This window comes from Belonocnema kinseyi, chromosome 5, assembly GCF_010883055.1.
Source record: "Belonocnema kinseyi isolate 2016_QV_RU_SX_M_011 chromosome 5, B_treatae_v1, whole genome shotgun sequence".
NCBI classification, from domain to species: Eukaryota; Metazoa; Arthropoda; class Insecta; order Hymenoptera; family Cynipidae; genus Belonocnema; species Belonocnema kinseyi.
The window spans coordinates 58,798,537-58,813,943 of record NC_046661.1 but is presented as its reverse complement, the minus strand read 5'-3'; the positions used below and the strand labels follow the sequence as shown (position 1 = coordinate 58,813,943).

The 15,407-nt window shown below is 29.9% G+C and overlaps 1 protein-coding gene across 2 annotated transcripts; it reads left to right on the top strand.

Moving 5' to 3' along the window:
• The first annotated feature begins 2,882 nt into the window (after positions 1-2,882).
• Positions 2,883-15,083, top strand: LOC117173038. Of its 2 annotated transcripts, XM_033361401.1 has the most exons (7): positions 2,883-3,128; positions 5,660-5,736; positions 9,252-9,465; positions 9,751-10,460; positions 10,547-10,703; positions 10,871-11,220; positions 13,627-15,083. In XM_033361401.1, the coding sequence occupies exons 1-7, from the start codon at positions 3,101-3,103 to the stop codon at positions 14,239-14,241; spliced, it is 2,151 nt and encodes a 716-aa protein (XP_033217292.1). In that variant the 5' UTR covers positions 2,883-3,100; the 3' UTR covers positions 14,242-15,083. The 2 variants fall into 2 exon arrangements, with proteins under 2 accessions (XP_033217292.1, XP_033217293.1); XM_033361402.1 differs by lacking the exons at positions 2,883-3,128; positions 5,660-5,736 and adding an exon at positions 9,558-9,676 and having other exon boundaries at positions 9,344-9,465.
• Positions 15,084-15,407: the final 324 nt, after the last annotated feature.

Genomic DNA, 15,407 nt, shown 5'->3' with positions numbered 1-15,407 from the left:
TTTCAATTGAGTTTTCCAACGCATCGTGTTCAACATCGCAGTTGTGGTGTCCTATAGCTTCATCTCCGAATTGTCTCCTAAAATAGTCTCTGAAAGCCTCCATTGAATAAGTATGTGACGAAAAAATGTTAGGTTAATGAAAAAGGTCTCATTTTAAAGTTGCAAATGTTGTACGTTAATGAGCCGAAAAGTAATATAGATTTTTCTTTTACAAGAATTTATCGATTTTTTTGAAAAAACTATTTTTTAATTGTAAAAACAGAATTGCTTGATCATGTTTTGAAATAGTAGAGATTATTCTGTCTGTATATATTATATGCTGTTCCAACGGAATAAAAATTTTGATTGTTGGTGATAGAAAAAATGGGAAAAAGAAGGGAAAACGCGAATAACTTGGTAAATATTAACATTTTGATGAAATACTTCTTATTCATCTTGGAGTATACCTGTAATAGAGTACCTTTTTTCTTTTAATAATTTTCGAAAAAATCACTTGTTATTAAAAAGGGCTTTTTATTGTTATGGTATTTCTTTAATCGATGTTTTCTCCAAATATATAAATTTTATTAAAAAATTATATACCAATGAAAATATGCATCTCTGGGAGCGGGCCAACTTTTGTTTGAAACTTTTTCCTGTAAAATCAACTTAAAAAAATTTCACCTGAATGTCCGGCGACTTCGAAGCCACCTGGTAACACTTTTGCATTCAGGTAAGTGCCTGGCAATGCGCAGGTGCTATTTCTAATGTCAGCCCCTACATGTACACCAATTTTCAACCTTATCCGAGTCACGTTAGTTAACTGCCAAAAATTCGCACCTTTGACAGGTCGCCACAAGTAAACGCATCCACTCACACCTGCCAGGCACCCATTTTTACGTTCCTCATCATCAGACGAACATTTCATGTGAAAATTGGGCTTATCCGTATCACGTTCCCTTTTACGTTGTGAGCCCACGGTCTAATAGTCCTTTGCAAATATTGCAATCTTCTGTAGAAATAAATGTAACATTTTTTAAATTTTTTCCAATGAATTCTGTAGTTCGGCATGTAGTTACTAGTTACTACTCGGAGTAGTAAACATTACAAAAGTTCCGCCATGTCCCTCCATTGCAGACTGAAAATAGTAAAATATAATCTGATTTTCAGCAAATATTGCATCAAAAGATTTCTCCGTGTTTTATGTTGAAAAATCTAAAAATTAGGAGAAAGAAATTAAACTTATTGAAAAAAGAACAATAAAAAGTTTTTCTACACTTTTCCTATTAAAACATACATTTAAACAATTATAAATTGTTTAAATAACAAACAGACAAAAAATGGAAAGATTCACTCTTTACATTCATAAATTAGGTCAAAGCGAGAAGGAAATATAAATCTTTTGCATATTATGAGATAATAGATTGTGTCAACAATAAGAAGTAACTTGGAAAAGTAAGATTTAGGCTAAGATTTTGAAGCTTGTTAAATAACTAACAAGAAAGTAACATTTTTTAGATTTTTCCGTTTAAAAGTTAGGTATAAACAAAAATAAATTATTATAACAGTAAAAAAAAATCATTCAAATAAAAATATACACTTTCCAAGTTTATTAAATTACCATAGCACTCATGAAATACCGTTAATTCGCAATATTTAATGGAAATAAAATTTGTCAGGATATATGAAAAACAAATAAGAAAAAGTAATAATTAAGAGCAATTTTCTGAAAAATTCTTATTATTGCACTTGGATGGGGTAGTTTTTAGGGCATCATGACAGGCGCTCAATGGGGTTTGAAATAAAAATGTAATTATGGAATCTTATTCCTTGAGGGGCCATTCACATGGAGAATGATACTTCGGCAGACCCCCCCCCCCCCCCCCCCCCCCCCCCCCCCCCCCCCCCCCCCCTCCTCCCTATTCCATACACATACACGTATTTTGTGACAGATCCCTGAAGAGTGTTCATGAAATCATAAAATTATTGTATATACTGTTATACATTTTCATGAATAGGACGGAATTTACAAAAATATGTTGTTTTTTTAACTATATTCTTATGAGAAACTTCGGGACATGGCCCTCTTAATATGAAGTTTATAGGCGGGCGGGCTATACAGACATATGTGCTTGAAAGGTAAGGAGCGATTGAAAACGTTAAAAATTGCCCATGTGTCACGTGATGTCCACATTTTAAAGTTAAAAAATTCTAACTTTTTAAAAATAGGAGCTTTTAAAGAATAATAAGATGAGAAACTTTTCTATTTGAATTTATTTCCAATGAACATTTTTGATAACCAAATTAAAAAAGTGAAATAAAATCATAAATCGTTATAACTCAGCCAAATATGATTGAAACTGTTTGAAATTTGGTATACACACGCAATATTATCTAGCGATTCCTAAAAAGTAAAGAAAAAATTAAAGCTGTATCTTGTTTTATAATAATTAATTGCAAATTGAGAACGGTCGGTAAACATGCTTTTTTAGTTTTTAGATTCTATGCGGCCTACGATAGCTCTCCGTGAACAGTGTACTCGACTCTTCGTTCGCGGCATCGAATGCTCAATATTATAATCAATAATCTTACCTCAATATGAGGAATGCTTTACTGGAAGTTATTTTTAACTTTGAACTATCTCAATACTTTTTTTCAGTGAAACTAAAATAACATGGCGATTGAGTCCAGGGCTCTAGCGCATCTGTTTACATAACAATGTTGAACATAATTTAAAAATGCTCTGTACCCGTATTTGCTAGGCTGTGATGTATGTATACTGTATAGTATAGACTTTTGAGAAATATGCTTGAAACTTTATTAGGAAATTCTTTTGTAATTAAGGTTCAGGTGCAGGTATGTCCGAAGATCACCTTAAGCAGGGTGGTGATTGGATGCTGAAACACAAGGGGAAGTTTGAGAAAATTCCGGTTCTGTACTGGATTTGAGGACCTCTACTGCAATCCCAGTACAATTTCGAATCTGATCTCAGTTGACAAGTGACGCTCGAGTTGAGAGTGCAAAACCTTCAATTTCAAGAGCAAGTGATGAAGTGCGCGAGAGTGTTTTATTTTTGTTTATTTAACACAAGAGAGAGAAAACATTAAAGGAATACAAAGAAATGAAAATAGCACTTGAGAATTCACTTCGTAAGTATTTTACAATAATTAAATCAATTTCGTTCCTATTATATTCGAAATAATAATTATTGTGTTAAAACTACATTGCTGAAAAAATTGTTATAAATATTTTTGCTTATATGAACCAATTGAAAATATAATTACACTGAAAATATCACGCAAAAAGAAAAAAAATCATCATATTTAGTATTTTTTTCAAATTAATAAAGAACATGTACTTGTTTTATAAATAGTCAATAATGGAAGTATTTTTATTGTTTAACAATATTGTAACTTTAATTTTGAAAAATTTAAAGCAGAGTTTCAGAAACGGCTTAAAATATTTTTACTCAAAATATTAATATAGGTATGTAATATAAGATATTGCTATTATTTATAATCATTAGATTTATTTCAACCTAAGCATCCTCTATAGAACTTAAAGTAAACAGTGTTGTAATTAATGAAATGGTTATTGAACCGGCGAAATAAAAATAAACATTAATTTGAAATAACAATAGGTATAATGTTGTTGACATTAAAATTTTAGACACTGTCTAATTATAATATTGTGGAATTTTCTGTAAGAACCGGACAAGAATAGGAAAATTCCGAAATAGTACAGAATCTGAAAGTATTCATTAAATATTAATTTATTTGAAACAAAATAAAATTCTTTAAAACAAAACCACTTTTCTTTGACTGACGAGGAGCTGATCAGAGTTGGGATTTTTGTTCAAATCTCATAAATTTTCTATTCAAAGTCCATTGGATGACTATTAATTTACCGTAACATTATTTAACAATGGCATCCCGTTTTCGAAAAAATATACCTTTTTCGACTAAAATATTTATTTATCAAATTCTCATGTAAAATAATGTAGATATAACACTTTTAACATTTACCCTTATTAACAAAATTCGCTTTTTTCTTCAATTTTCAACTGCTAAAAACTGAAAATTCAACTGTTGAATATGCAAGAAAAAATCGAGTTTTTCTGTAAATACATTTTTTTACATAATTTCACATAATAATTTAATAAATAATCATTTCAATCCACAAATAAATTTTTAAAAATTCAGATGTTCCAAGATGGTCGCCATTGACAAATAATAACGGTTTGACCAATTAATAGTGGTCTAATATCTAATATACACTCAATACTTAAGAAATCGACATTTTCAAAAACAAAATATTCAAAGGATTAAAGTATTTATTTGTTTATATTTCTTTTATATTTATTGTATATTTCCAGCTCGTTTAGGGCTAACGTTAGCGGAAAATTCCGTAACTGTAGGCGTAGGTAGTCCTTATTTTTAAATTTTTGAAAATTGTATTGATCACATTCTCATGTAAAATGATGCGAATATAACATTTTTAACACGTGTATTTAACACAAAGTTAGCTTTTTTCAACTTTGTATGAAATCCAAGTGTTATAAATGTTGTATTTACATCATTTTATGTGAAAGTCGAATATATAGACATTTCAATCTATAAACCAAAATTGGATAAAGTAGATTTTTTCGAAAAATGTGGCTATTGACAAATAAGGTTTTGGCAGATTGATAATGATCCAATAAACTCTTAGTAGGGACCCTAGGGCGAAAAATTGACTTTCTTAAAACAATCATTTTGAAGGACTGAAATATTGATTTATTACATTCTCACGTAAAATTGTACGAATATAATATTTTTATCGGTGATTGTTAATACAAACTTCTTTTTCCTTCTTCATTTGTCACTAAGTTGGAAGTTGAAAATTCAACTGCTAAAAGTTAAATAAAAAATTAATTTTCAGCAGTTGAAAATCCAGTTGCTGAAAATTCAAGAAAAAGGCGAACTTTATATCAAATCCGAATTTAAAAAATGTATTTTTATAATTTTACATGATAATTAAATGTATGAACATTTCAATCCATCAACCAACATAGAACGAAGTAGATTTTTTCGAAAAAGGTTCGCCGTTTACAGCTCTGGTAATTTCCTTGTAACACCCAATAAATATTTTTCTTTAAATCAAAGAATCTTTTTTCCGTTTCAAATTTCGGTGTCCAAGATTGACTTTAAATCTATTGGCAGCTGTTAGCAGTTAAGTGCTTTCATTGAGGAACAGAATGGAAAATATCGTCTAAATTTTATGACTTTCTTTCAAATGAAATGAGGGTCCTAAGATGCTTACCTACCGATTCGTAAATACACTACCTCTCCTATTACAGTACAATTTGCCCGTACCCAATTTCTAAGAATACCTTAAGTGGGAAAAACCCGGGACTCTATAGAATTTGCATTCCATGTAATATTTTACTCTGTATGTAGGTGCATGCTTAACTTTATTTCCCCTTTCATACAGTTTAAACGAAAAATCATCCTTAAATCTTCGTAATAATTGGAATTTCTTCATATTTTTGAAATTTATTGCGAACAAAACAAAAGGCGTTTTATAAATGAAAAAAATTATAAGTTAATGAATACTGTTTACAATTTTTTTTAATTGTCTTTTACTGACAAAAAATATTTTTAAAATATAGCTTATTAAATCTGTCCTTTTACACTTTTAGATTCAGTAGAGAAAGAAGTTTCCGACAGGGCTAAAATGAGTGCTTCGTGGATAAAACAAAACATGCTCGGAAGTCCGGTAAGTTCAAATACAAAATATAGAAAAAGAATTAGTGGTCATCCATAAATTACGAAAGCTGCTGTTTTTTCTGAAAATTTCAACCCTCCTTCATCCATTTAATACACTATGAGGTTTGTTCTGCCACCCAGTCAACGGCTACATTCTGAAGGAATGCATTTAAAATTGATGGAATTTTAATTCCCTTTTCCACAATTTTTATTCCTGCACTGTATTTCCTTTCTTTTCCTAATGTATCTCTTTACTAATGTAACAATAGGCCTCCCGACGGCAGGAGTTAAAAAAACATATACTCAAGAAAGCCAACTTGTGTAACACAATTGTACGAAACTAAATAAAGTGACATTATTCTCTCATTTTAACTCCTTTTTTGCAATTATGTTACATAAATTGACTTTCTTCAGTATTTCTTTCTTTTAAAATTATTCTTTTTAAAAGCCTTGTAATGCAATTTTGTTTCACAATTTGACTTTTTAAAGTTTATGTTTCTTAAAACAACTAACTTCCAATAACCATTTTTTCTTTATTTACTGAAAAATCTGTCTTGGTAGAAAATTCATCTTTGTGGCTTAATAATTCATGTATTTCGTGAAAAATTCTTTTATTTTTTTGTGTGGAAAATTAATCATCATGGTTGCAAATTTATTTATTATTAAAAAATTCAACTACAGTGAAACTCTTTTATAGCGCCGATTTTGGGGCTGACGGTGGGGGAGGGGCTAACTCAGAACTAACTCATTTCTTGAAAATTAATAATTTTAGTTAAAAATGTAACTATTTGGGCGAAAATTAGTGTTTTTTGTTGTTGTGAAATAATTTTTTTAACTGAAAATTTACATTTTTTAGTGGAAAATTAAACTGTTTGCATTTAAATTCATATATGTTGTTATTCAGTTAAAAAAATTATCTGCTTGAGTTGAATTATTCAACTGTTTTGCTGAAAATTTATTTATTTGGGTAAAGGCGATGTCAGGGTATCGTGTTATACCTGGCGGCTTAGCTCTTAGTTGTCCCTTCCTATATTAATGTGCTGGAACTCGAAATTGGGCGGGGCTTTGTGGTGCTTAGCCTAAGACTACTGTTCTATGTTGCGTTAGTACTTTTAACCTTTAAATCAAGTCCCCTATTTAAATCAGCCGAGGACACTACAAACCTGAAGTTTTTGCAATTCTTTTTTTAATTTTCCAACATTTTTAAAAAAGTTTTAGGAAAAATTAGAATCATTTTAAAATCTATTCAGCAGTTCTAGAAAAGTCGGAAGATTTAGAAATTCAACTTTGAAGTTTTTTCAAGGATTTGAAATGTTTTAGAAAATTTCAAATAAATGATTTTCAATACAAAGATTCAACTGTTGAAAATTTATGAATTTCCAGTGGTTGAAAAAAGAAATAAATTGAAAAATCAAGTTTGCAATCTCAGCTGTTGAATATTGAAATAAATTAAAAATTCAATTTTCAATAGTATGAAATTAAAGACAATTTAATATATAATAAATTGACACCTTTTGAAAATTCAGCTGTTAAAAAATATAAATAAAATATCAATTTAATGTTCAAATGTTGAAAATTGAAGAATATTTCAAATTTACTTTGTAATTATTCAACGATTAAAAGTTATGGACAATTCAAAATTGAAAGTTCTTTGAAAATTAAAAATGGTCTTTAATTTTAAGCAGTTGAAAATGGAATTTTTAACTTATTTCAATACCCAACAGCTGATAATTGAAACTTGAATTTTCAATTTATTTGCGTTTTAAACTACTGAAAATTAAATTTTTAACAGTTAAAATATTTACTTTTGAAAATTCATAAGTTTAAATTTCCTACAACTTTTCAAAACCTTGAAAAAAATAAATAAAAATTGTATTTCGAAATGTTCAGATTTTTTCAATAACTGTTTCATACATTTTGAAATGATTCAAATTTCTCTGCAAAAATTCTACAAAAATTCTTCAAAATTAAAAAAAAATTTCCTAAAAATCTTCCAGGTTCTTTTTTTATCTTGAGCTTGAAAAGAAATGTGCATTTTTAAATACATTTTTCAATATAATATGTGCTGAGATATCTATGCAGTATCATATGTGTTATTAGATTATCGAAAAATTAATTACTGAAATACATACAAAGTCGGAGTGTCGGATAGTTTCAACTTTAAATGGAGGACTTCATTTTAAGTTTAAATGTACGAACAACATAATACAGTTGCCTCCGGTTGAGCATCACACGAGGTATCACAGCGCCCCGCTGATCAGTGACCTCGAATTCGAGCGCCTTACAATAGGAAGGGTCTTTACCCGAATTTTTAGGCGAATAGTAGATTTTTCAGCCAAAAAGATAAAGTTTTAACTAAACAGTATGATTTTCTACCAGAACGATGAATTTTCAACTAAATAGTTGAATTTTCAATAACAAATTACCATTTTTTACCAAAAATAGAATAGATAATATTTCAGGTAAAAAAAAATATTTTCACCGAGAAATATAGGATTTTAGATAATATTGTTAGATTTTTAAATGAAAGGATGGATTTTTTATTGAAAAGAATAATTTTCTACCTAAAAATACGATTTTTTTCAAATAAAAAGGTTTCAACCAAAAATGGAATACTTCAATTTTCAATTTTGAAATATTGCTTGTTGAAGATTCGTCTCTTTAGGTAAAAAATTATTATTTTTGGTGAAGAATACATCCTATAATTTGAAAATCGAATGTTTTTGTCGAAAATTCGTTTTGTCTGGCACTTCCGATAAAAATTGCGAAAGACATAGCCTTTTAAAATTTGACCACTTAAATGTTGAGTTGGTCCGGAAATTCAAAACTCTATAAAAGAACCAATAATGATCATATTACATCGGGCGCTCGAAATTAAACTTTAAAACGCATGTCAAGTATTATTAATTTATTTTGAGTTCTTTTTTTATAGATGTAAAAAAAAATAGTACACGCCATAGAACCTCGAAAGTTTCTGTTAAAAAATCGAACTTCCATAAGGTTCAATTGGCTCATATGAAATGTTGAATTTCCAATAGGCCTCGACTTACTAAAGCGCAATTTTTTTAAATTCTAAAGCGAAAACTATTTTGAAATTTTCACTGCTCTTAAGGTCAAAGTAACGATCTTCGATTGTAGATAAAAAATTGGTTGAAAGAAAAGAATTTCGGAAAAATGGCTCTTATACATTTTCGAATGTCCACGCTTCAATTTAGTTGAAAATTCATGTTTCTGGTAGAAAATTATTCTGTTTAGTCGAAAATTGATCTTTTTGGCTGAAAAAACAACTACATATTCAGTTAAAAATTCATTAATGTGGTTGAAAACGCAATACTTTTACTTTCATAGATGGATACTTGAATAGTTGAACAGTTTCTTACAAGAAACATTCAAATCTTACCAGACCGTCCTTCCCCAACTCGTAGTACGTAATCTGTGAATGACTCCACATGTAGAAATTCAAACTTATTTATTTTAATAAATTCGTAGTAAAAAATTAATATTCCTTTCTATTCAAAATTTCAGCCCAAAAGAACTTTAACAGAGGTGGAAATGAGGGTTAAGCGTGCCACACAGAAACTCGATATCCCAGAATGGTACCTCAATAAACAGTCAAAAGCACCAAAAATTCTAAAAAACAACACCGTTGTAGACTACAGACAACCTTTATGGAAACGAGGTGTAAAGCCAGACATAATATCAACAAGTTATTTGCACGAAAATTCCTCTGAGCCCACTGGTAAGTTAAAGATTCGTTAAAAGTAAATGCTGTGCAAACTCAATCATTATAATCTGAATTAAATTGTTAAAACCCCGGCGATATACGTACAGAATCTAAATTGACGTCAAAAAATATTAACAAAACCCTGAAAAATCTACCAGAAATCGTTGAAAATTGAAGAAAAAGAGTATAATGCTTGCATACAGTTGTGAAGGAGAGGTGAAAAATGGTGAACGAAACACGTTTGTTTTGCACTTAAATATAAATGAATTCTCCATAAAATATGTAATATGTGTTTTGCAGGAATTTACAAAAATAGTAATAGATTTAGAAGTTTAATGAACGATTCATCACTTTCTGGATCATACGGTACTCCTAGAATGTTTGACAATTCGGTAGAAGAAACTTCAATGTCTTCTACCGCCGAAATTTCCGAAGAAGACCAATCAGCCATGGAAAATTCGGAGTGGATCAAACTTCACGAATCTATTGAAACTACTCCAAAGCTGAACACAACCTACGTCAAACCTTTAAGGCCAAAATTTTTCTCAAATAAGAGTGGTACCTTTCCAAAGGTTTCACCTTCCCGAAAAGTAAAAAATATCAACATTGTTTTTCCTACAAAATCGAATTTTCCAATATTGAATTCTCCAACATTGAATTCTCCTACATTGAATTCTCCTACATTGAATTCTCCACCATTGACTTCGCCCACACTGAATTCTCCAGTACCGAGTCTTCCAAAATCAAAACTACCGCCTATGCCTTTGGAGACAAGCTTTGATATTTATGACAACTCGATTGTGACTTACGATGCCAGCATATTCAACCAAACTATTCAGAGTTCGATCGGCAATATTCTTTCTAAGGATGATGAATTTAATACGCTGACAAAAGGAAAAAAATTGACACCAACTTCTTGCTTCAAAACAAGTTTTGCCAATGCAATTTCACCAAAACCTTTTTCGAAGCAAATAGGCACGCCTTTTCAGACTCCAGTTTCTAATTTCAATGTAAGTGTGTACATTTCATAATTAGCTAAGAATTTAAAAATTGAACTTTTTCAGAACTTAAAAATAATTAGTTATTTGATTATCAGATTCGAGCGCATTCAACTGCAAATGGAACTGAGCGAACATTGTTTACTAGTGCGTTGGATAAACCAACTCCCTCCCCGAGAAACTCCACAGTCCGTCGAAAATCAGAACGTGTTTTAAATTTTTCTTCGGATTCAATTTCGCACAACATATATTCAGGTAAAAAGACCAATTTAGTTTTAAAAAATGTTTAGGTCGAACTAGATTTTTTTTTTAATTTATGTATTTGATATATAGTATTCCTTTAATATCAACATAGCTGAACGAAAACTTGAACGAAACCAACGAAATTCTGTAAAATGCTAAGAAAACTATATTTTTTTCAGACCGAAAACAATCGATTTACTGGCTTGGAGAGGTTGAGCCCTACGGGCCTGAATTTCCAAAAACTTGCTGCCACGAATGTGGAGCGCAAGCTCCCAGAATTTTTGCCGCAGTTACCACAGCGAGTCCAAACAATTCAAAGAACATATCAAATGAACTTTCAAATATCATCAAGACGAAACAAGTGCAGCACGGCAAAAATTTAGCTCAGGAAATCATCGAGGAATTCAAGGAGAAGTGCTCGCTCAAGTCGAAGACTTCTTCACCTGGAACGAAAAATTTCGTCAATCGTTTGGTCAACGACTTGGGTGGAAATATTACTGAAGTTTCTGAAATTCCGGATGAGTCACAGGTATTGCTTTTAATATCACCATAAATTTAATTTAGACTTTCGGCAAGTTTGAACTAAACGTAGATGAGTCAACTTTAAATAAAATTGAACGAACCGTTGAAAAGTAAACTTAAAATTTAAACAATGTGAACGAACCCTCAGAAAAGGTAAATGAAACTTTTTAAAGTACACAAAATATGAAATAAAGTAAAAAACTTTCGAAAGCAAGAACGAAAACTTTGAAAAACTATTAAAAGTGTACTTTTTTCTGTTAAGCGAGGCGTTAATAATTCATTACCATAAACAAAACTCAGAAATTTGGAAAGTTTGGACGAAACCTTGCTAAGTAAATCTCAATTATTAAAGTGAATAAAACATTGTAAAGTTGACTGGACTTTGAATAATGTGAACGAACCTTTAAAATCATGAACTAAACCTTTAAAGACAGACTAAATATGAAATAGCGTGAAAGAAACTTTGAAAAGCATGAATGAAACCTTCGAAAAACTAATTAAAAATATACTTTTTATGGTGTTCGCAATTTATTTCTGTAATTACCAATTTCCTTTCAAATCCTGCAGAGGTCCAGCTTGGGATATCAGAATGATTTAAGATTTGGATATAGCAGTTCAGAGTGAAACTAGACGGACAAGTATTTCTATAGATAGGCAAAACTTTTAATTTTTTGTACGATTATTTGGAGATCATACGAGAATTCTTGAAAAGTGACAGATTAAAGAAAAGTGTAGTATTTTTTAAACGAGCTTTAGTATATAGAATTTATTTTTTTACTTAACGTGGGAACTCTTGTTCTTTGAATTGATTACGAAAAATTTAAGAATAAAACTCTGGAAATATTTTTCAAATATTACTACTTAGTGACAACTGCAGGTATAATAATATCAGAAAATGGGGTTTAAAAAAATTCTTTCTCAAGTATTTCAGAAAAACTGCCTCCATTTTGTAATTTACAAATTTTTTCTTCAGTCAGTTGAAATAACAGATAAATAACTATGTAAAATAAGAAAAGCAAATCCTAAATATCTAAACTCGTTCGGGAAATACTACATTTTGAAAAAATGCAATATTTTTTGAAAATTCTCCGGTAACTTAAAATTATTGTAATTTTTTTTTTTTCATTTCACATAAGTTGAAATGTAGTTGATCGAATATTATTATACATTAAATTTGATCTGTTGGGAAACTTTAACGAAGCCTTAATAAGTAAACTTGAATTAAACCTATAAAAGTTAACGACCAGTAAAGAATGTGAAGGGAAACATAAAAACCATGCACAAAACATTAAAAATCAGACTAAATATTAAATAACGTGAACAAAATTTTGACAAGCATGAATGAAACCTTTGAAAACCTAATAAAAATGAAGCGGTAAATCGAATCGGTACTAGATTCAATCGACCTAATTTTACAGGTAAAGCAAAAAAACTTTCTAAACGAACAATTGGCAACCGATTACGTACCTCCTTTTTTTCTTGCATGTGCATAGATCAGTTCAATAACCATTTTGTGGAAAAACGACAGCGCTAAATGTACATGTAATATTATAATGGAAATGTCGATGGACTTAGCACTCTTTATCTTACCTCGAATTCTAAATAAAAATAAAACATAAATGGTTACAAAAAAGTACTGTTTAGATTTCCCTGGTATTTTGAATAAAAATAGTACTAATAGTCTCTTTTGAAACAAGAATCAGACACTACGTTCTTCGCCTCACCCATCGATACATAAATCGTTGAGAAAACCATCTTAAACACATATTTTTATTCATTCCATAAAAATAACACTCTTTAAAAGAAAAAATATCATTTGTAGTATTGCTACAACATTTTTAAATGTTGACAGTGCCTTAGCTACTGCCAGGCTATCCAGGTCGGTTGTCCCTAAAGTATATGTGCGTAAATGGAAAATTTGAACGAAAGTTTGGTAAGTCAACTTTAGTGGAGCGAAAGCTTCGAAAAACTAATGAAAATATTATTTTTGTGTGAGCGAAAGGTAATTCATTTCTTAAAAGTTGTCTGGTCTTTAAATAATGTGAACGAACCTATAAAATCGCGAACAAAACTTTTAAAGGTGGACTAAATATTAAATAACGTGAAATAAAGTTTTAAAAGCATGCACAAAACATTTAGGGAACTAATGAAAAGTTTCTTTTTTGTAATGAGGGAGATTTAATTTATTTTTGTAACATTATAAATTAAATTTAAACTTGAAAAATCGGATCGAAACTTTTATAATTAAACATTAATTAAATTTGAACAAAACCTTTAGAAGTTGAATGAACTTTAAATAATATGAATAAGACACTGAAAATAGTGAAACAAACGTTTAAAGTAGTCTCATCTTTGAATAACGTGAACGAAACCTTTGAAAAACTAATAAAAATCTAATTTGTTCTCTTTTCAGGCTGAAACAGATTATTTTGATTCAGATGTGAATGGAAGCAGCAGTAATGAGGAACTGAATTCAGCGGAATTCTCGACTTCAATATCATTAAAGGACTCTGATTCCGAAGGTGAATGTGCACCTCCAGTCACCTCAACTTTGAAAAGCAATGTTGACAAGTCTCGTTTCAATAAACAACCAATTAGAACTGACTCTACTCCATTTGAAGAAGATGGAGTTTTCTGGATTCCGGTAACACTTTTCAACTGCCCAAGAACAAGCACGATGCCGAAGCGTTTCGGAAGTCGAGACCGACCATCTTCCATCAGTCCAATTACTGTCCTGAGCGATATTAATCAAGCTGACAAGAGGATTTATCAGAATTTCTATGAAGTATCCGATTATAAGCAAACGGAAATAACGAAGTCTGTGAAAACTAAAAAAGGTCGCATCTTGGATTCTGGATACTCGGATTGGTCCAACGTGAACTTTGTTGGAAGTGACTCATCTACGTCTGATGGATCATGGTCTGAAGACTTTGATTCTTCACTGGCTGAAAGCAAGCATTCCTTTTCTGTAAAGCCAATTAGCGATAAGGTATTTCAGGGGAAAAAGAGCGGAGTTTACGTGCGTTAAATTTGTTAACGAAATCAGGTATAATATAGAGATTCGGACTGAAAATTCTTAACGAAATTGTAAAATTTGGGACTGAAAGGTTGACTGTTTGTGGTCCCATTTAAATTCAGGGTTGAAACTGCAATAACACTAATACGAGAAATGGTAAACAACGAACGTTTTCTTAAGAAATTGAAAGATATTTATTGTGAACCAAATCTAAATTTTGTGAGTCTACTTTCACGTTTTTCAAGTTTCGTTTACTTTTACTTTGTTTTATAACAATGGGGGTTAATTTATAATTATTCAAAAAATATTTCCTTCTAATTATTACTATTAGAGATTTTACTATTAGTATTGACTTGTGATGAATTGATCGTGATCTTAATCCACTAAGCTTTATTATTAATTTTATATCTACCCCATCAATTTAAGACATCGATTATGGATTATTTTTTTTTTACAAATAATAACCATACATTTGACATCGATGACACGACTTTTTAAAGACATTTTTTTGTCTTTTATGAAGGATAGGTCTATTATTTTATATTTTCTACACGAGACTTTCTACCTGCTATTTATCAATATATAGTAACGGTTAGAGAGTTCTTATTTCGAAGTGCAAATTCACTTTAGAAATTTTATCTTTTGTCCTAAATTATTTTTATTTTTAGTAAAAGAGTAAATATATTTTTTCCACTTGTAGAAAAAGATAATCATGCAAACGTCTAAAAATATTTAATGAAATACTTTTTCGCATGAGAGGTTAAGATGCGCAATATCCATAATAACTAAAATAAAATAAAATTTTATAATTACAAAAGCAATTTATCAGTTGAATAAATTATTAATTATCCAGATTTTTTTATCAATTCTTTTCCAAATTCCTCTTCCTTTTCTAATTTAAGAAAATTAAAATATTTTTTACAATAGCAAAAGAGTTGGAGAAACTTTAAACGCATGAAGACTCGTTTTTTTTATTGAATTTAACTGCTCAATATTTTTATCTTTTTTGTTTGAAATATTAAATTCGTGGAAATTTTAACTCATTGATACTTAATGTAGTTTGTTAATATTCGTTCTTTTGATACAAAATCAAGTTTTTTTAGTTGAATTCTACTGCTTTCAATTTAAAAGAAAAACATATTTTTATAAGGCCTTTCTGGTTACAAATTCAACTATTT

What these genes read in the sequence shown, in the direction of transcription:
- LOC117173038 (XM_033361401.1), top strand. Translation starts at nt 3,101, where the DNA reads ATGAAAATAGCACTTGAGAATTCACTTC. An exon ending in AGCACTTGAGAATTCACTTC is followed by an intron (nt 3,129 to 5,659) that starts GTAAGTATTTTA and finishes TTACACTTTTAG; the next exon opens with ATTCAGTAGAGAAAGAAGTT. An exon ending in AAATTCCTCTGAGCCCACTG is followed by an intron (nt 9,466 to 9,750) that starts GTAAGTTAAAGA and finishes TGTGTTTTGCAG; the next exon opens with GAATTTACAAAAATAGTAAT.